General features: G+C 45.6%; 1 protein-coding gene across 24 annotated transcripts in view; it reads right to left on the reverse strand.

Moving 5' to 3' along the window:
• KALRN (kalirin RhoGEF kinase) overlaps window positions 1-22267 on the reverse strand; it is a 657335-nt gene that overhangs the window by 347668 nt on the left and 287400 nt on the right. For all 24 annotated transcript variants that reach the window (XM_072811625.1, XM_072811621.1, XM_072811628.1 and 21 more), the window contains exon 10: window positions 7380-7502. In XM_072811625.1, the coding sequence (XP_072667726.1) occupies window positions 7380-7502 (123 nt within the window). The remainder of the gene's footprint in view (window positions 1-7379; window positions 7503-22267) is intronic.

Raw genomic sequence — 22267 nt, forward strand, 5'->3', positions numbered from 1 at the left:
GTAAGAATACAGCATATAATACATATCACATAAAGATATGCATTAATTGACTGTTTATGCTATCAGTAAGGCTTCTAGGCAACAATAGGCTATTAGCGGTTAAGTTTTCGAGGAGGCAAAAGTTATAGGCAGATTTTTGACTATGTGAGGGTTGGTGCCTAATCCCCTGGATTGTTCAAGAGTCAGCTGTATTTTAATTTAAATCATTACTCAAGGGATCCCTGGGTGGTGCAGCGGTTTGGCGCCTGCCTTTGGCCCAGGGTGCGATCCTGGAGACCCGGGATCGAATCCCATGTCGGGCTCCCAGTGCATGGAGCCTGCTTCTCCCTCTGCCTGTGTCTCTGCCTCTCTCCCTCTCTCTCTCTGTGTGACTATCATAAATAAATAAAAATTAAAAAATAAATAAATAAATCATTACTCAAAAGCCTTTAGTATTTCTCTCTGCTTTAAGAGAAAAGTCTTAACCCTTTCATTTAAAGGTCAAGGTTGAGTCTAGACACAACATATACTCCTTCCAGCTTTTCTACAATGATTCGCTCTCTCTCATGTAGCATTCTCCACTCTCAACAATATATAGATGTTTTATTTACAGTGTCACAAAATGTATAGGAGATGCCAGGAAGTTTGAAGACTGTCACTACCACCATAGATTTCCTTGAACCAGAAGTGAAATAATGTCAGAACAGCATTTCCCACATCCTCCATCTGATGGAGCAGACCATGGTCCTCTCTAGTAGCAGTCAGTTTTGTTTTGTTTTTTTCCTCTTCTTATATCTCTATTACTTCTTCATATTGCTTACTACCCTCAGGTCTGTAGATCTCACTCATATCAATGTGATCCTTTCTGATACAACTTCATCCCTCCTATTAAAATGAGTCCTTTAAACAAAAAAAATCCTCTTTTCTCACCATTTTCTAGCTATGAGCTCAATACACTGAAGTCTCAGGAATGTTTGTTATATTTGTATTTTTTTTTAAAGATTTATTTATTCATGATAGACATAGAGAGAGAGAGAGAGAGGCAGAGACACAGGAGGAGGGGTAAGCAGGCCCATGCCAGGAGCCTGACGTGGGACTCGATCCCGGGTCTCCAGGATCGCGCCCTGGGCCAAAGGCAGACGCAAAACCGCTGAGCCACCCAGGGATCCCCATATATTTGTATTTTTATATTAAAATTTAAGTACACTATTTGTTACACATAACTTTTGTTGGTGTGTGTGTGTATTGCAGGCAATTGTATATGTATTTTCCTACGTAAGGTGACCTAAGGGCATCTCCTTCACAAGGTGCTTCTTTCTATGTCATTGTATGGTGCCCCACATATCTGGTTTTGCCTCTACTGGGATAATTTTCTCCTTTCACTTCAAAGGAGATAGATCAATAAAACTTTCTGCCAAATCTTTCCCAATCTTTTTAAGATGCACTCACCCCTTGCCAGAAGTCCATCATCCCGGCTCTGAAGGGTACACTCCAAAACACTTCTGGAAACACCATCTACATTGGCAGCCATTTGTTTTTCAATGTCTCCCTCCTTTTCCATAGTCACTGCCATCACATGGAACAAGACATAAGGACACCACCTGCGCTTTTGAGTCTTTCAGTTTGCTATCCAGAACTTAAAGTCACTAGGAATGCAGTCTCAATTTCTTCTGAATGTGCCATTTGTTCCACACAGAAAGCAGCAGAAATGGGGGGACAATTCGTGGTCTGGATAAGAGGTTCTTGGCAGGCTCTCTAGGATATCTTGGATATTGGCTCCTACCCCCTCTCAATTTCCACATCAAGTGTATATAAAGTGACCTTCAAAACCCGTGGTTGGAAGTTACCTACAATTTAACCTATCTTTCTTCTTCCTGAGTGTGGTCCCAAGAGCCCTCCCATAAGCTCAGGCAACTTTTTCCTGGTGCTTCATGGAGGGACCATCCTGATTCCACTCAAGTGGGATGAATGTCATACAAGATCCAAAGGCTAAGATTGTCCTTCATTTCTCTGCTATTTCATATTCTTCCACTTGCTCACTTCGTGACATTAATTTCTCTGCATTCTCCTGGCTTTCTTCCTCACTATCTTTTTTTTTTTCATCCTGCTGAAGAAACTTTTGTCCTCTCTAAGAAGCTGGAGTGTGAAAAAGCTATTGAAGCTTTCCCACCTTTTCCTTCTGCTTGCATTTGCAGTTGCTATAACCGGTTACCATCTCAGGAATGAAAAGAAAGATGGAATTCACTCCAAAGATCACTATACTATCCCCTAGGCAGGCATACTTGGATCACCAAATGGTTTATCTTGGTTTCACTAGAAATGCTCTTTGAAAACCCTAAAAGAATAAAGACTGTAGTTCCTTTCAAACTATGGGATTTCTTAGAGAGTTAGAATATGTTTAATGCATGTTTTCTTTGTATCATGAGTTCCTCAAGACAGAAACTATTATATCTATTTCTCAAAGTGTTCAACACAGACTTGATGGGGTTTGGGAACTAATGAGTACTACGCTCTGACTCTGAGAGCCTGGGATTTCTATCTCTATGGATTCCTTCTTCTACTTGCCTTTAGAGCTCCAGTAAGTCAGCTGATTATACTTTGAATATCTTTGATGGTTAAGGTCACTGATAGCTCCATTAAAATGTTTCCCTTCCATTTTTGCCTATTTTGACCTCAAGACTCAGAATGATTTTAAGTGTTTTCTATTCAAGTTTTAAGAAAAAAAAAAAAAGCAAGAGTCAGATAAACAACTAACCAGAGATTATTGAATGAAGTACTTAATTGTGCCTGTTTTTATATTTTTTAAAAATCTTTCTTTAAATGGTCTGTTCTTCCAAAAATGTTATACTAATGCTATTTAACATGCCTAGCTGTTTAAATGTGATCTGGTGCTTTGAGATTTTAGATAATATATATTTGAGTGCAAATGATTGCTAATTTTTTTACTAAGCTAGCTTACAGAAAGTCTGGCATTTCAGATAACGAGGTTATAAAGCAGACCGCTCATCGAGCAGACACAGCTGCTGTCTAAACCACAGGCACTTGAGTAGTTTCCTACTGAGTAATAGCAAATATCTGAGGACAAAATAACAGTACCATCCCCTTCTGCCTCCTGGGCAGATGTGGACACCTGTATCCTCTGACAGTTGTGCTACGATGGGCAGCAACTCCATCTCATGCTTATTTGTACTCCTGGTAATGACTACCATGCCACAAAAAAAAAAAAATAAAAATACAACAAGTGTCTTTTAAAATCAGACTTACTCTATAGCCAGAGTCATGCAATGATTTTATAGACAATTTGAGTCAAGTAAATACCAGGACCAGAGGGGTTCCCATTAGTGCTGAGGTCTTCTATTTGAGCACAGAGAATCTCTTATCTCGGGCTAGAAATATTTATAGAGATAGACCCCCTGATGCATATCTGGCCCCAGGCTCTCCCCACCTGTCTGTCAGGAGCCTCCCATGCCAGGAGGTAAGTACTGTGGCTCCCTTCCCATTCGCTCAGCTTCCATGTAGACTATTTGAAGAGTGCCATCTGCAGGATGAACTGAGGACCATAAGTACTTCATTCATTTCCTTCAAATGACAGTTGAAGAATTCATTTAAAACGTGTTCAAGAGCTCATAGACACAAAATTTAAGGTAATGGTTTGCTACATTAATTCTTCTCAGGTATAATTTATGTTTACTATTGTCTTAAATGTCACTACACTATCTCAAGAGCAGAGGCGTATTTGTTCCAGGACTTCACGTTGCCCTCGGACCTCTCCCTGTGGGCAGCCCTTTTCTCCGCTGGAGGGCTTGCTCTTCCCTGCAGAAGAGCAGAAACCCAGGGGCTGTAACAGGTGCAACAGCTCTCTTCCTGCTTTGGTTCAAGACAATTTTTAACCTGAATATAGAGAACAGTGCTCAGAATTTCCTTCTCATATCAGCTTCAGATCAAAGATCCACAAAATCAGAACATTAGAAGAGATTCCTTCACTGAATCATGACCCTCTGTAGTACTGGCAACAAGTGACCCCCACTCCCCAGCCTCCCACTAATCACCATTTGCAATACCCTTCCTGACTATATCTCTTAGCCAGCAACCTCAAACAACAAGCAGCAAGAGTTTCCATGCTTTGGTTTTTAGCATTGATCTCTGATTCAAGAATTGTCTAATCCTGATTAAATCCACTCCTCCTCTCCCAGTGGCCCTCACCTAATTGAGAACAGAAGCAAGAGAGAATGCATGCCCTTTCCTGCCTGGATCATCTCTTTTCTCACCACTTGAGCGTGATGATCATGTTGCACAGAACAAAGTAGGTCTGAGGCTGCTGACAGCCCATCTGCCTTTGCCACAGTCAAGTTGGTTTTCCAGTGTGGACTACCAATGCCAGGATGCTAGGCAGCTCCACTGCCTACTCCCTTCCCCAGAGTAGGGATGAGAAAACAAAGCAGGACTATGAGACTCCTCTCTAGACACCGATTTATAGGGCAATATGGCAACCTCATGGTCCCTCGTTAATGTGCTCCCTTTGTTGTCCATATCTGTCCCCATTCCAGAGGAAACACTTCTAAAAGCATGAGTCTTTTAGAAGGTAGAACTCTCCTCTCCTAAGAAAGACACTGTCTTATCTGAAAGCAGGGACAGGGAGACACGGATTATAGAAAGAGATTACTCATTGGCAGAGCCTGGGAAAGGCTGTGATGCATGTCAAATGGGATGGCCCCATTTGGCCCCACAGCAGCATCTCCTCTCCACTTCCCCCCCTACTCTTGCTCTTTGTTCTGTACTTTTCCTGGGCAAACCGGCACCTAGAAATGAATTTTACACTCAGGTCCTATACTTCAGTAAGGAAGGACAGCATGAAGTTAGGGTAAAAACATGACTCTGCAGTCAGACAGACCTGAGTTTGAATTCTAGCAGAGCCACTGGGAAGAAGAATTTTCTGAGCTTTCGTGTCATCTTCTGTAAAACAAGGCTACTACAATCCATCATTCAGGATTGGTGGGAGACAAAATACATAATAGAACCATAAGCTCTCAAAAATGTGTCCATTCTTTCTTTAGCATGAATGTAAAGGAATGTGTCTCCGCTGCTGATTGAATGGCACGGTTCCACGTGAAAGGCTTATCAGGCACCAGTGAGAAGGTAGGGGAGCACTTGGGAGAAATGGGGTTAGAGTTTGGGTGGCAGCCAGGCTTGCTGAGTTGTAACAGCACACAAAACAACAGCTCCCTCAAGGACCTATAACCAAGGCTGGTATTGCCTCTGAGGCTCCAGCAGGAAGAAGTCGAGGGGGGCTGGCTGGCTCAGGGTTGTGGGTGGCTCTGCAGACGTCCTTTCTAAGTGAGGAAGGGCTGAGCCACAGGATAACCAAAGGGCAAGAACACCACAGCTATAGGATGGCTCCATTCCAATAGACTGTCCCAGATACCACAACCCCCACTCTCAGCAGACAGGGCGTCCATGTGGCCCTCTCCCATCCTTTGCCATCTGACAGAGAGCAGAAGCACCCAGGATGCCTGGACACTCAGATATTTCGGGTCGTGCCATATGCATACATGGCCTATGTTACATTGGCATAATCCAGCCCATTCCGTAGAAGGCCCTTGTATGGATGAGGTTTGCTTTTTTTGTCTTGTGATGGTAGTAAAATACACATAATATAAAGTTTTTTTCAGTTCAGTGACATCAAATAGATTCACATTGTTGTGCAACCATGACTACTGTCCATCTCCAGAACTCTTTATAAGGTTGAAACCGTATCCATTAAATAATAACTCCCTATTCCCACCCCGCCCCTCCCCCCCAACTCCAGCCCCTGGACTCTACTCTCTGTCTCTATGAAGATGACTACTCTAGGTACTTCATATAAGTGGACTAATATGTGTCCTTTCATGCCTGGCTTATTTCACATGGGATAATGTCCTCAAGATTCACCCATTTTGTTGCGTGTGTCATATTTCCTTCCTTTTTGGGGTTGAATAATAGTTCACTGTTTGTAGGGACCACATTTCATTTATCCTTTCATCTGGACACTTGGGTTGCTTCCACCTTTTGGCCATTGTGAACAATACTGCTATGAACATGGGTATACAAGAATCTCTTCACATCCCTGCTTTTAATTCTTTTGAGTATATATATATATAAAAGTAGGATTGCTGAATCATATGGCAATTCTATATTTAATTTTTTGAGGAATTGCCATAGAGTGACTACATCACTTTATTTTCCCACCAACTGTGCACAAAGATTCTATATGAGGCTTTTTTTATTGCATAGGTTGGGTCTAATCCATCTGTATTCCCAGCTTGAGGTCACTAGTGACTCAGTCTTTCTGGCACCTGCCGGGCCTCTCACTTCCCAGCATTCACTTGCAGCTTCTCTAGAGATGTAGGTTGCTCCCACCACTTTCCTGTCCTCTAGCAGATTCCTTTGGTTCTTGGCAGGGGTTCACCTTTTGCACCCACAGATCTCCCACAGCTTTGTCTTGAGCTGGGGCCCCCTTGCATGAGGGTTGGCACTCTGCACAATGCCCAGTGTGACACCCACACTGAGGACTGTCCACATGGTGGGATCAGAGCCAGGCCTGGTTAAAACTGTGGCAAACCCTAGCTTTGTCATTCTCCCTTCTGCCCCATACTGATTCCCTCTCAGATGGCGCTTCCCTGATTCATTCTTAAGTCTTAGTTTCCACTGCAACTGATCATGCCTGACAACATAACTGGACAGAGTAGAATTTCATTTTGAAGATGAAGATGTTCAGGATCCATTAGAGAACTCCCCCAAAAGAGAAACATAAGAGAGTTAGGATAAAATTGGGGGGCTGGAGGCTCAGAACAAAAAAGCCCTCTTATATCACTCTGCCATGAACTCAAATGGTCAAGGCTTCTCATGGCATCTTTGCATAATTAGAAAAAATGCCTTTTGGGGATCAGGAGCATCGCTCAGCTACAAGACTGAATATTATGCCATATTCTCCAGGCACATTCAGCCTTGTGGATACACGATGTGGTGAAGAGGTGCCATCTCTTCCTCCAGGTCCTAGAAGATACACAGCTTTGCAAGCAGAGCCAATGCTGATTTTCAGCTCCCACTTGCCTGTGGGCCATAAGCAGTAGTTCTGGGCCATTGGTGTTTCTAACAGCAATTCCTTTTGCCATTACCACCTTGTGGACAAGGCCTTTGCAGATCATGCAGGCAGGAAGATCCTCTCTGAAGACCATAAACAAGGGCCTATTGATCACTCACCCAGTGATTCAAGAGCAGATAAGGGTCTCCTTGCATCAGGCAGGAAGGCAGCCCAGAAACCACCAGCCTATCAACCCAACATGCCTCACCAAATACCAAAGCCCCAGCCCTGGCCTCCCTCGCCCAGCTCCACACACATACAACCACACACAGCATCTCACCTGGGCCACCTCTTCAAAGTCATCATGTCTCTTCTGCAGGGCCCGGGCTCGATGCAGGGACTTCCCAACCCCAGTGTGTTTGCTGAGAAAGGCCTCACCGTGGTTTTCAATCCAGTCCAACACCTGGTCAGAGAGAAGGATGACAGAAACAATGACTCCCCGGCAGAAGGAAAGCCATGTGACAATATGAGTGACCACTAGAGTCCTAGAGTTCCCATCCCAATCAGAAAGCAGCAGTCCAGCTGGAAACGTTCACTCCACCGTGGATCCAAGGATTTCATTACTGTCATTGCCCACGTAGCAATCCCACTCTTAGCTAAATTCAACTCATCTTTGATCTCTGGAATATCCCCTCATTATTCTTTCAGTTTTCCCAGCCTTAATTATTATTTTAAACAAGCTACACAGACCATCAGGCACAGTTTAAACCCCTCATTACCTTTACTCCACTCACATAAAGTCAAAAGTCAAAAGTCAAGCACGCTGGTGGAAAATTAGGCAGCATCAGGTCAGGGCAGTTCCTTGGCCCTCATGGCTTACTCATCCCTACTTTACCATAAAAGCACTTATAGCAGAGCCAACTAGTCATGGGGACCCTGCCTCCTCGAGCTCCTGGGACTCCCTTCCTAATTTTGAGGGTACAGTCCACACTGGTTAGTCACCATCTGGTGGCTCAAGAGAGTGATCACTAGGACGATCCTTTCTGGCTTTCTGTCCTTTCTGGCTTCTTTCCACTTCTCTCCTCCAATCAGCACCAACCAACCAACCACATAAATTAGGGTCTTTACATCCTAAGGCCTCTGGTATCTATGATTCTCTCCTGGAAAGAAGTGGAGACCCCGTGTTTTTCTACACTTAAGATTAGTGATTTGGCCTCAAGACATTTTCCTCAGTAGTTAGAAAGCCTGGAACAGAGGTAGCTGGAGCAGTAGAGGGATGAGGGAGGGGGATGCTGAGAAGGTGAGAAAATATGTTTTCCTGAGGGGCTCTGGACAGAGGGAGTGGAAACCCCTTAGTAGAAGCCTTGAAAAGGAGGGAGGACTAAAGCCTTTCACACCTCTTTTGCATTCACGTCAAAGGCCTAACAAAAATGTGTGCCTCCCAGGGAGAAGGGAAACAGTTCACTCCCTGGTCTCCAAAGAGTTGGTGCTCAATAAAGCAGGTGGCTAAAATTAAATCAGTTATACAGACACACACCTGTTAGAGATCCTGCCAGGACAACTGAGCTCACTCTATCCCTGCTATTCTGGACTAAACCTGAACTTTTGGTTAATGATGTTTTAGCCTTCTCAGATTCTAGACGGGCTTTTTGGGAAGATGATTTAGATGAACTGGGCCTGTTTAAAATGATGCTTTAGGGTCACCTGGGTGGCTCAGTGGGTTAAGCACCTGCCTTTGGCTCAGGTCATGGTCTAGGAGTCTGCTTCTCCTCTCCCTCTGCCTCTCCCCTCTGCTCACACGTGCGCGCTCTCTCTCTCTCTCTCTCTCAAATAAATAAAATCTTAAAAATAAATAAATAAAAAGATGCTTTAGTCCATTCCTCTGTTTCTTCTACAGACTGCCCTGTGGCAAGCAGACAGACCAAATCATTCCATGGAGTATAGGCATGGGAGTTCTGGCTCCAAAGAATCTAGTTTTGGCTTCACTTCCTCCACCATGTGAGATAAATTACACCTGCAATTGTGCAAAGTACGGAAGCTTTCGAAGTCTTCGGTGACACTATCACAAAGTCCACTACAAGATTGGTATTAGATCAGAGAAATGTATGTATGAATATAAAAATGAGATTCAACAAACATCCCCTTAACAAAACTGGAATGTCTGATAATTGCCCATGAAAAAGGAGAAAAGAAAGGCTTCTTAGGGAATGACCATATAAACAGTGGATGTAGAGATTTAAACATTTTACATAACAATTCTCGCAATATATGATTTTAATATTCCAGAGGCATGTCTGTAAAAAGAAATTGCAGTAGTAAGTGAACTGGATTTTTACCTTTCACAAACACTGAAAGGCAGCACTGAAAAGAACTCTAAATGTTCCTTTTTTAGAGGAAAGAAGAGCCCACATCTCTCTAGAATCATTTATGGGGAAATTTCAACAGCCACAACAACAAAAAATCAGGAGAGTGCATTTTCACTTGACTTGACACAATGTGATCCCACAATTTTCTGTTGTAAAGAGGATATTGAGCATCAGCACGCAAGGTCAAAGACAAATATTTCTAGTCACAAAGTTTTCCATGTACTGTGTACCATGGATAGCGTGGTTTTGCAATTTTTATGCGTATTTAAACTTGTATTAATCCCAGATAGTGAAGCTTATGAATAGTTCTGATAATTTTGATATACAAAAGAGCCGTCATGTGGCTTTTCATGAATGCTTCGGAATTTATGACAGATTACTCAGATTACGATTATTTACTTATTCAGTTGAGAGCAGTTAAGTGTGACCTGCTTGTCCGGCAATGTTTTAATGAGTTTAATTTCTTTCATTTCATTTTGTATCTCTAGCTTTGATGAAATGTGTTATGCTGAAACAAACTGGTTTAAGAGAAAAGCTTTCCATCTACTAGTTAGCAAATGGTTAGCTTTTATACTGCCTGGGGGTAATTTCACAACTTGTAAATTTTTTTTAAAAAGCAATTTGTGTCCTATTTAAGTTCTTTTGCTTTCTTTAAAATGCCAATTCATTGTCAGTTAATGACACTTAAGTTTACTTAATTAACTCTACCTTAACCTCTTAAAAATCTATTTCATATCTGAGAGGCTTTTATTAAACATAACTTTGATTGCTCTGTGATGTTATATCATCTCCATTTAGTCCAGCTTCTGCCATCAGAGCCAAAGCTCTGGGGAACACATGAGCAAACTTGGTGAAGATGCAGAGACTGCGTGGAAATCAATTCAACAAATAAAAAGGCAAATGATTTAGGATGTGAACAAAATTACTTTAATAATCCATAAAAACTGGAAAAGTACTTGAGGTTAGAAAAACATCATCACTCTACGAGGCAGTGTTTAAAATGCTGATTTCTGACTGTTTCAGACAGTTCACTGAGAGCCCCCCTTACTTGACACACATGTTTAGACCACATGCTCTCTTGACCCTGATTCCGTGTCCCTCAATTATGGAAGTGCAATCTAGCTTTCCCCCTGGACCACATAGCAGAGAAATATGCTTTCTAAGCAGATGCCAGCAATGTCTCATAATTATACTCCATAAATTAATATGCAGCATCAGAAATCTGGATATCTCACAGTTTCTGGTGCATCACAGACTTGGAAGATCCCTGGATGAAGAATAAATTGCATTTCCAGCCAAATCCCTGGAACCCTACTGAAGCATATGCGCCCATCAAGGTACCTCTTATTAGCTATCTGTTTAACTTCTCTCATCTGCAAAATTTTATTTAAAATAATCAACTATCTGGGCACCTGGGTGGCTCATTTAGTTAAGTGTCTGCCTTCAGCTCAGGTCATGATCCTAGGATCCTGGGATCCAGCCCCACATCAGGCTCCCTGCTCAGCAGGGAATCCCTCTGCCTCTCCCTTCCCACCCACCCCACCACCACTGGCTTGTCCTCTCTTTTGGTCACTATCTCTCTTTCTGAAATAAATGAAATCTTTAAAAAATAAAATAATCAATTATCAATCTTAGGATGATAGTTAACAATACCCATCAATGGCTTTGAATTGGTATTCAAGTGTTTCCACCTAGAAGGTGTTATTTTTTAGTTTTTGCCTGTGGGTTCTTCAGGGAGCAAAGGAGCACCTGTGAGATGGGAACATCACTGTATTCAAACAGATACTTAATAGTCTTCCTGTGCCCTCGTGCTGGCACTAGAACAGCCAGGAGGCGGTAGTAAGCAAGGCAGGCGGGATCCTGATTCTGGGAACTCATTCTATGTCGGGAATGGGCACTGGACAGAGGACCACACAACTGGTCATGAGCTGCAACGGCGAAAGTGCCAACAGTCAGGGAAGGCCTCTCTGAAGAAGTGAGGTTGAGCTGAGCGCTGAGAGCAGGACTTAACCAAGCAGGAAGACAAGCCATCAGCATGGCCTGAGTAGGGGTCAAGCAGGCAACGAGCCCAGAGAAGGCAGGAACCAGACATGCTGAGCCCCGGTGGTGTGCCCAGTGGGATTTCAGGGCTCATCCTAGGAGCCACTGAAGGGCTGCTGCAAAAGGAGAAAGAGCTGCATTTAAAAGCTATTATCTTTGCTCTGTGGAGAATTGGAGGAAGGTGAGAGTAGAGGTGGGAAAACAGGACATTACTGCAGAAATCCTGACAAGAGTCGATGCTGGCTCAGATGAGCCCAGGGGCATTGTCCATGGAGAGACAGATGTAATATTTGGGGCAGAGAATGGCCAGGATTTGGTGGTTAGGGATGGGGACAACAGGGAGGCAGGCGGAAGAATGACCCCCCCTGGGGCGTGGCTTGAATAACAGCATGGGTGGAGGATCTGGTCACTGGTGCAGAAGCAAAGGAGTTATGAGGGACAGCACAGAGATAACAGATTTTTCTGGTTTTCTTTCCATTTTCATAGTCACGCTCTGGTTTTGACAAATGGCAGTTATGCCTGTGAACTTGAGTGGGAAGCAGCACCCAATGATAGTTGTCAATCTGATTCTGGCAAGAGGTGCCCTTAGTTACAAAGGAGCGATTTTATACACTGAGGTTTAAAAAAGAATTTATAGGGCAGCCCCGATGGCCCAGCGGTTTGGCGCCGCCTTTAGCCCAGGGCATGATCCTGGAGACCTGGGATCGAGTCCCACGTCGGGCTCCCTGCATGGAGCCTGCTTCTCCCTCTCTCTCTCTCTCTCTCTCTCTCTGTGTGTGTGTCTCTCATGAATAAACAAATAAAATCTTTAAAAAAAATTTTAAAAAATAAAAAAGAATTTATAAATTGCTAATATCCTTGGATCCTAAAATTTAAAAATTAGGGACACCAAATTCATTTGAAAAACACAAACCTAGGTCTAAACGGAATTAACCTGTGCATTCTTGAAGGGGCATTTCACCAGGACATAGTTTCAGAGGGGCCCCTTGACCTGACACGCAAAGTCCTCTGTGGCCACCCACCCCCTCTCAAGCCCACCTCCAATGAGTCCCTGCCTCGCCCCCGAATGCCCCCAAAGCTGCTTCTTGCTTTCTGAGTTCTGCTCTCACTACCTTTAATTTCTCCACTTCTCCTGTGATGTCCATGTCCTCCTTTCTCCCTATCTCTGCTTCTCAGCCTCCTTTCTACTCATCCTTTAAGCATCATCTCAAAATCACTAGTTCTGGAAAGGCTTCTCTTTAATAACCCACCCAGGCTGGGGGGGGGGGTGTCACTCTTCCCTGATTGTGTTGGACCCGCAATTACAGCCTCCAGACCCATCTCTCCCACTAGACTCTGACCTCCTGGTGATTCCCAGCCTCACAGCGCAGCGTGGTTTGTTACTACACGTTGAACTGCACTCAATTCACCCTCATCCCCACCACATGACTTGGGGTGCATGTGTCAGCTCCGTGCTCCTCTCCTTCACTCTGTCACAGGGCCTCTCTCGTGTGTCTCCACCCTCTCCACTGCCCCACCCGGCAGGTGGTTAGTTCTCCAGCTCCAGGAGTGTGAGATTTTCCCTACTGTATCCGACCCTCCCACCATCCTCCTGCCCCCAGCATCCCTGGAGCATAGCACATGCAGGAGCTACCCAACGACTGCTTATGGCCGTGAGCTGTCAAGAGCAAATCTGGCTCAGCCTGTGCCCCACCATCTTGACAGAGTCGGTGCCAACCCATCCAGGAGGAGGTCTGACCTGTGCCCTGTCTCTGGGGACAAAAGCCCAGGACCTCAACGTGTTAGAGCAGACAGGCAGTCTCAAAAACAACTTGTAAAGCTCTTCTTCCTTTTTCATGCCCCAACTGTTCAACCAGAAATTAGTCCTTTCCCAGAACAGTCTTTTCCAAGAGAGAGCAGCTCACATCCTGAACCGGGTGTGGGAGCCAAATCTAACAGCCATTAAACATAATTCCCTAATCGCCCCCTTTCTTCCTCATCTAATTGTGTTTATTCCAATGAGCACGCAGTCAAGGCAGGGTGCTTTTCAGGGCAGGAGACAGTCCTTTCTAGCTGCTGAGAGAGAAAAGAGCTTTTTGAAGAGAAATACTGATATTTTTTTTCTGAACAGTGGCCATGAATGCAACTCAGTTAATGAGAGAAGATCAAGGGCCTACCTGTTTACTGTCGGGGGACTCTGATTTTTTGGGCTCTTCTCATGTGATTGAATCCTAGTGTTTGAGGAAACCCACAGGGTCATTCAGCCCAATGCAGGAGGCCCCTGCACTTAAGAGATATCCACCTTGGAAATTTTAAGTCTGTTTCTAAGCTCCACCTACATTAACCCTTTTAGGCTCCTAAAGCATCAAATGTGGCACCATCATGATGAGCATAACTTATAGATACCATCCTCGGGGTCAAGAGGAACCTGGGTTCTGGTCCCAGGTGTGCCCCTAACCATCTGTGACCCAGCTGGGTATGTACCTTCTCCTCCCTGGACCTCACTGCCTCAAATGAAAATACTGGACCCGACCATCTCCCTAGTCTTCTTCAACTCAAATATTTCATTATTTTATTACATGGAGGGTACAGCAGCTCCCCTCCTCAGAAGAAGACTATTATCCGCGGAGGGTTTGCTCGCTGTTAAGCACTAGGCCAGGGCATGCGGCTCCTCACCATCTCTGTACTGTCTCACAACACTGAAAGGTGAGAGTTAGCATCCCTATGTTTAGACAAAGGAAGTAAGTCTCAGAGAGGTTAATTAACTTGTCTGAGCTCACGCAGCTCCCAAAGAGTGGAGTCAGGATTCCTTCCCCAAGGGTGGATTCCAAGACCACATCCTAATAAACCTCCCCTGGCTAACCTGCTGTGTGGACACCTCTTCAACCTCTTTGGACTCTGATCCTCTCGATGGGGTTGCTGTCCCTGCATGGGTGCTCTTCTCACTCCACCTGGGCTGTGACACAGCACCACAGCTCTGGCCTTTGGGGATGGTCTCCTTACCCTGCTCAGTTGGCACCTATGCAGAGCCACCCTCTCTTACAGGTGCTCTGTTCACCCTCCTTGGACTCTGGCACCCTGCACCAGGCTGCTCCTGTACAGGGACTCTGCTCTGGACCACACTTCCTTGAGGGCTACTAGTGCTGAGCTGCCCCCCACACAAAGCCATCCTGAGCCCACTTGGGCGCTGACTTCCCTGGGCCACTGCAGCCCTCTCTCCCTGTGGAGACACCCCCCTTGCTCAGCCCCACTTACGAGAAGAAGAGCCTGCCCTCTTCCAAAAACATTTCTGTATTAGCTCCTTGGATGCTCTCCTTACTAGGAATCACTCCTGCCTCAATGACCTTCATACCTGCCTATGTGCAGTTTTCTTTTTTTTTGATCCCTGTTGTCCATCTTCCCAGCCTCTAAATTTTGGAATGCTTGAGGGCTTTCTTCTGAACCTCTCCCTTCTCTTCTCTTACTCCCTGCATTATCTCACCCACTTCCATGGCTTTAAGTGTCATCTGTGTGTTGGTAATTCCCATAGTCACAGGTCCAACTCAAATTTCTCTCCTGAGACTGAGACTCATCCCCCGTGGCTTCCTCTCCCACTCCAATCTGGTATGTAACCTCAGACCTAATATATCTAAAACAGAACTCTAGATTCCCTTCTACCCTCCTCTCTTGGTGTTCCCCATCTCAACAGAAGATGCCAAATTCACCCCACTGCTGAGCTGCAAGCCTGAGAGTCTTTCTTCTTAACCCTTTCTTGTATGCTGTTAGCTGGACCTATTTCTTCTTTTTATTTTTTTTAAAGATTATTTATTTATTTGAGAGAGAGAGAGAGCATGAGTGGGAGGAGGGGTAGAGGGTGAGGGAGAAGCAGTCTCTGCTGAGTGCAGAGCCCGATGATGGACTCGATCCCAGGACCCCAAGATCATGACCTGAGCCGAAGGCAGATACTTAACCGACTGAGCCACTCAGGAGCCTCAGCCCTTTATCTTTTAGATAAAGATATCTAAATATCTTTATTTAGATAAATAAAGGTTATCTAACCTTTATTAGATAGCCCCTGCCTAAAGGTTATTTAACCTTTATTTAAGTTAAATAAAGACCTATTTCTTTAAACATAAATTAATTCAACATTCCCTTTACTAAAAACTCTACCATTGTTTGCTACCACACTTAGAAAATCCAAATGCTCTTCATAGCTTATGAGGTCTAATTTGATCTGGTTCCTTTTCTTCAAACTTCTTACCCTTTTGTCCTGTTCTCTATTCTACAGCCACTTGGCCATTCACCCATTTTCAGGAAGGTACCCAGTTCATTCTGGTGTCAAGGATTTCATAGATCCCATTTCATTTGCCTGGAACCTCCTCTTAAACATATGGCCATGGCTTATTCATTCCGCTTTCTGCTCATCCACCACTGGCTACCACTCACTATATGACATATTACACATCCATCTGTCTGTGGTGGTGTTTTCTCTTTACCTCCCGAATATAAGCTCTGTGTGGGCAGGGGCTTTGTTGGGTTCACAGCTGGGTTCTCAGCATTTGCTGAACAAATGAGTGAATGAACTCATCCCATCTGACTTGAGAACTTCCTGTGTGATTAAAGGAAATGGAGACAATCTGCAAACGCATGTGGCATCAGAATCTCAGCCCCGTGATTCCGTCATCTGGCTCCCCCGATCAATCATCTTATTCAAGACAGGTTATTATGCTTGTGTCATAATTTGATCCACAGTAAAATAAGCAGGAAGTTTCTGTTGTTTTAAGTAAACAGAAGAACTCCTCCCTCTCAGCAAGTCCCCCCTGCCTACAGCCTCCCTGCTCTTTACAAAGCCATTATTCTGAGACCAATGAAAAAGAACACACACACAATCAGCTGTCTACAACACACTGTGCTCTGTTAAAGGCTTCAGTGCACACGATACGTAAGAGAACCCAAGACAGTTCATCATATCATTATTTCTCTCTCCCAGCACAGTACAGTGAATGCTAGTCCTGAAGAGGAGTGGCTCACACAATGCCATTACCACCCAGCTCCCATCGCCTGAGCCTGGAGAGCATGTAGGCGCCACTTGAAACGCCCAATTACCAACAGGTCATTTTTCTGTCCCTTCTCTGGTACAATTATAATAATCAAAATAAATGTCTTGCTATGGCAGGACAAGCCATCATTTTTCTGAGAAGCAGCAGCTGAAACTCATTAGCAGGTGTCTCTTCTCCTTCCCCTAAGAATCGTGGCTCCTTCACCTGACAGACCAATGCTGGGTAGAAGCTGGCCAGGAGACCCGAAGCCCCACAGTTTCAGCTGCCTCCACCCTGCAGCCCTCCACTCCCAGTCAGCCCAAACCTGTCCCTTCCCATCAGAGCAGAGACTGGGGGTGACTGGAACTTGCCTTTGACCTTGGCACCTCCCTGAAAGAATCTCCTCACCCTGGTGCCTGGACGCCTACTTATGGTGTCACCATACTTCTCATCATTTCAGTTTGGATCTCTCTCTTTTAAGATTTATTTATTCATGAGAGACACACAGAGAGAGGAGAGACACAGGCAGAGAGAGAAGCAGGCTCCATGCAGGGAGCCCGATGCTGGACTCGATCCCAGGACCCCGGGATCATGACCTGAGCTAAAGACAGACACTCAACCACTGAGCCACCCGGGCACCCCCAGTTTGGATCTCTTAAGTCTGAGGTTCTGGAAATTCAAAATGCTTAAGAACTACCTGGGGCTATTTCTAAAACTTAGGTGAGGAGGTTCAGGACAAGCCCCCCTCTTCCCCAATAGAATGTGCCACTTTGACATGTGGATTATTTTGAGCTGAAGGCACTGGAGACCCTGTGGCCTCAAGAGAAACTCTGTATCCTCCCTTAACTACATAGAAGAATCTAAATTGCAGGTCTTTCCCAGAATAAGGATGATTAACAGAGAGAAATTTTATCTGAGTGACCCATCTGTATGATAGGACAAACATCTAATTACCAAACATCGGCTCTTCTTATGGAACTGTGAAGTGCGTTCCTTTCCTCTGGAATCCCAGACCCCTACCCCCTTATCCTTAGTTCAGAATGACATATATACCTCATTTTGCCTGTCTTTGGAATTTCCATGTCTCTGTGGATTCCCTATATGTACGCCTATTAAATTTGATTTTCTCCTGTTAATCTGCCTTATATCAACTTGATTCTTAGTCTAGCTAGAAGGATCTTTGAGGAAATGGCAATTCTTGCTCCCCCAAGAAGGGAGCAAGACATTCTTGTTCCCTGTTGATAGGCACCATCTTGCCCATAGATTCTGAATCAAAAAGTATGGAATAGGACTAGATAATCTGTGTTTATAACAAGTTCCCCCGCTCTGAGCAGATGATTTTAATGTCAGTGGTTCAAGGACCACACTTTGGAAAGTACAGTTCCACATTTGCCCTTGACATCTCCCTTGTTTTCTCGGACCTATCCTTGCCTCATTCCGTAGTTCCTGCTCTCTGGCCATGCGAGGACTGTGGCTGCCAGAAGCTTCCTGCTCCAACCCAACTTTCCACCCACACCAAATCACCTCAGACCTTCACTCTTGGAGCATGTTTCCTCAGTTCAGATCTTTGATTAGCTCCCCACTGGTGACAAAGTATGAGCCTTTTATTCTTGAGCCTGTATCCAAGGCTCAAGAAATAGCATGTTGAGGTCAAGGACGTGTTGAGAATAGGGGTTATCAAAAAGAAATGACCCTGGATGGTGGGTATCTTCTCAATCATTAACATAATAATAAAAAGGAATTGAGGACATTAAAAGTACTTACAATTTCCATGGATCAAGAAAGCCCTGAAGCTCAGTAACTCCTGGGAAGGGACTTCCTCTCACTGCCTCCCACATCCTACCAGTCCTACCAGCCTTCCAGTCCTGCCAAATGGAGGCACCCAGATCCTTCCTTAGAAGGTGCTCACCATGGAATGAGTATTGTTCAATCAGAGAAGAGTTTGCACTCAGAAAATCAAAGCAAGCACTAAGAGAGAGACCTTGGCAGGTAAGGGTGGAGAGGAAGGTGGGAAGTAGGGCAACGAGGAATGGGAGGTTAGGGGTTTGGGGAAGAGTATAGAGTGCGAGGAGTAATAGACACCCAAGCAATTCCCAGGCAGGAGGGTCTGAACCTGTCTGAGGCAAGCATCTAGAGCTCACTCCCCAACCTTGTCAATTCTAGGTAGGGAATACTTGGAGAAGGCTGAACAGAACCTTCAGTGCCAGCCTCCAATGATGGAGAGAAGAGAGAGAGGAGAGAGAGGGGAGAGAGAGAGAGAGAGAATGAATGAGAATGCTCCAAGATCAGGGACACCAGAGATGCTAATGTTGAGGATGTTTCCTACCTTGGCTGTGATCAGAAATCAGCCCCAAGGAGCAGAACCGTCCCTCTCTCCCTTCCCTATCTCCCCCAGTGCAGCTGAGCCTTAGCCCTGCTTTCTTCCTGGGTGTTCACCCTGCCCGCAGGATCACCTGTCATCTATCTGAATGCATTTCGATGGACCACCAAATAACTTGAATGAAAACTTTACCGCTCCTAAATACCAGCATGGGCAGAGGGATATTATTCAACAAAGAAAAGCATCAGTAACACCAAGTTAACAAGATTGTGAAAAACAAAGGAGAATGGATAACGTCTGTTCTAGGAAAATCTGTATCAGAGATAGGTAACTATAGCGGACAATTTTACAGTGATGCAACCGATGGGAAAGGGTGTTTGGGTATGAGCAGCACTTGTCTTGTCACCTGTGGGCCTTACTGGACAAGCAGTTTGAGGATGAATCTCAGCTGTGGGCTTCATGACCTTGGGCAGGTCTCATGCTCTGGAACCAAGTAATCTACGGGGGCCCTTTGAGCAATGACACTCTCACACTCATTTGCAAACCCCTCAAGGGCAGGGTCCCGGTCCCTCTGCATTCCAGTCACCTAGCATAATGCCTACAGCATAGCGGAGAGGCTAAGAGCAGGACCCAGAGGTTAGGGGGACTTGCATTTCAATCTTTACTCTGCTACCAGCAGCATGACCCGAGGCAAGTTCCTTTAACCTTCTTAAACCTCAATTTTCTCCCCAGTAGGATGGGAACCAAACTCTCACCTGCCTTATCAGGAAGATTAATTAAGAAAAGCCAAGTGAAGAGATTAGAAGCTCAATCACGTGTACTCAGAAAGATGATGAATCTCGAGCTTTAAACCGTACAACTTTTACAGGCACATTTCATTCCAGCAACAAAATCTCTCTGATGTTTGAGTCCTGTCCACCACATACCCAACAAGTAAGCAGCTGGCATTTCAAATTTTCCAGGTGGTTCTCCCTTGGCTGTGTTCCTTGATCTCTCTGGAACTACACCCTGAGCATTTTCCTTCTTAGACGCTTTAATCCTTTCTTATCAGAAGAGCTCATTTCTAGACCTGTCATCATTCTGGTCACTTGTTTCTAACTAATCGTTCCGTGTGCAGCCCAAAGCACTCACCTTTTATTAGGCAAAGCTGTCCACGGGATCATATAACGTCCAAACTGGTTTAGTGTGATTAAGGGGTTAGAGTCACTACAGCTAGTAAAAGTTGGAATATCCTCAGTTTAAAAAATGTTACTCTCAAATCCTTTTTCCATATTCTTTGGCAGGCAGGAACTGACATAGTAAAACCTATAATTTTCTATGTGAGGCTCCAGAAAAACTGACAGACACAGGTGGGATTCATTTGTAAGCACAGGAACTATGGACTTTAATATTGATACAGTCATTCAGACGGGGAAGCCACTGAGCCTGATAAATTCGGCCCCTCGCTAGCTCACCTGACTGGACTGCTTATAAGAAAGGCTTTGTTCTTAAGGGAGGGCCTTGGAGCCCCAAACATCACAGCGCCGAGACCACGCCTCACCCTTCCTGCCTTACCTCCCACCTGCCCTGCCAAGGGTGGGCACCCAGTTGGACTTCCTCTTTCCTGTCCCCTGGCTCTATCTCAGCTCTGCTTCCCGGCCGTCCCCAGGAACACCAGCTCCATCTCCTCTGCCTCGGCTCCGAGGACCACTGCCATCCCACTCCGACCACCAGGAACTTTCCTTGCTCTGACTCCATCAGGACACTGTTCTTTTGCTTCTGTGGCCCTGAACATGGCCAGCCGTGTGCCCTTCCTACAGGGGCCTGACTCCCAGCACAGGGCCTCGCCAACAGGAGGTGCGCTAAAGCATTTCATCGATTCATCCTTGCAAACAACAGAGGGACAAGAAGAAGAAAGGCCGGCAAAACAAGATGGCCTGCAGAGAGTATTCAAAACAGATGCTCTGGCTATGGAAAAAAATGGAATGGAATCTGCACCTAGCGGAAAGATCAAGATTCCAGCCACTCCTTGTTCTTCTCAGCACAAAGTCAGGTTTTTCCGGGCTAGGAAGCAGTCCCTTACACCCCTGGGAACACACAGGAGTTAGGGGGAAATAAGACGTTGGGATGGACCTCGGTCAGTGCTGTCCCACGTAAACAGGAAAAACAATAGCACTGAAAAGAATTCTGCTAGTGATAGGATGGCAGGGGTGTCCCATCCGCACCTTTCTGCAGCTTAATGAAGCCCAGCTCCGGTCTGAGCCTTAGAGACTCACTTCCACTGCCTCCAAGCCCAGCAGGGAAAAGAAACTTGAGCACATCTGTTGGGACTCAAGGGAGAGCACCCACATCCAAGGGGGATGTGCAGGCCCATTCTGACTGCAGGGGTTTGAGTGGAATCTCTTTGTCACTCATGTCTACCCTTGGTTTTCATCTCTTTGCTTTACTCTGCTTTGGGCCCTTAATGGGTAAAATATTCCTACTTGGGCAAAGACCAGGCCGGAATTGGCAAGGGGACAAGCAGTCAGGTAGGCAGAGGCGGAGCACTCTCCAGCCCTCTCCCTCCACCAGCAGGAGGCCCTGCTTCTTTCTCTTCTGTCCCTCCTTCACCTTCCTCTTTCTCTGCCTCCTCCCATCCCAAGGATGAGGGATTCTCTGCCCTCGATCTTCCAGTCTCTCTCCCTTTCTTCCTCTGCCCCCATTGGCTGTCTCTGTCTCCCTCCTGTCTTGGGCTGTGTGCATGTGTCTGCCTGTCTTTCCCCTCTCTATAGAAGCACGCCTGGGGGGGCTTCCTGTGTCTCCCCCTGTTCTCTTCCTCTGTCTAGCTGGCTCCTCTCTCGTGTGGCTTTCCTATAGGATATCTGGACCAGGAGCCCGAAGACTTAGCTGCCGGTCCTGGCACTGCATTAACGAGCTGTGTGGTGACAGCCAAGTTATTTCACATCGCTGGGTCTCACGTTCCTCGATCATATGGTAGGCTAGATTGGATGGCCTCTCAGGTCTTTGACAGCTCTGATTTTATCACTGAAAGAAACAGAACTCGGCGGACCCCCCCAAAACAGTTGCTGGAGAATCAAGCTGGGGTCCCCAATAGCACAAGCACCAGGGGGCGCCCGAGTCCCACTCAGAGGCTGTGGCTAAGGCCGCCAGACAAGGCCGATGCTGATGGAGGCTTTACTACCTGCCAGGCAGCCAGGGTGCTAAGCCTGTATCTGTATCTCACTCAGTCCGATGAGTCGATTCCTATTTCAGAGGGCACGAAGTGGAAGCACCAGGGGTGAAATGCCTGGCCCAGTCACACAGCCAAGGCTTGGGGGATGGGATTTACACTCGGGATGTCTGACTGCAGAGCCTGCGTTCCTAGGCACAGTTCTGTGTTCTTGCAGCCACTGATGCTCGCTCACAAGCTCTCCACTGAGGCTGCCGAGCAAACATCTCTGGAGCTCAGATGTGCCCAAGAGTCTTGGATCTTGGACTATGTGGTTGTCAATTCTCTCCTCCCTCAAGACGCCAACTCTGACTTCTC

This window comes from Canis lupus, chromosome 35 (genome assembly GCF_048164855.1).
Source record: "Canis lupus baileyi chromosome 35, mCanLup2.hap1, whole genome shotgun sequence".
Classification (NCBI taxonomy): Eukaryota; Metazoa; Chordata; class Mammalia; order Carnivora; family Canidae; genus Canis; species Canis lupus.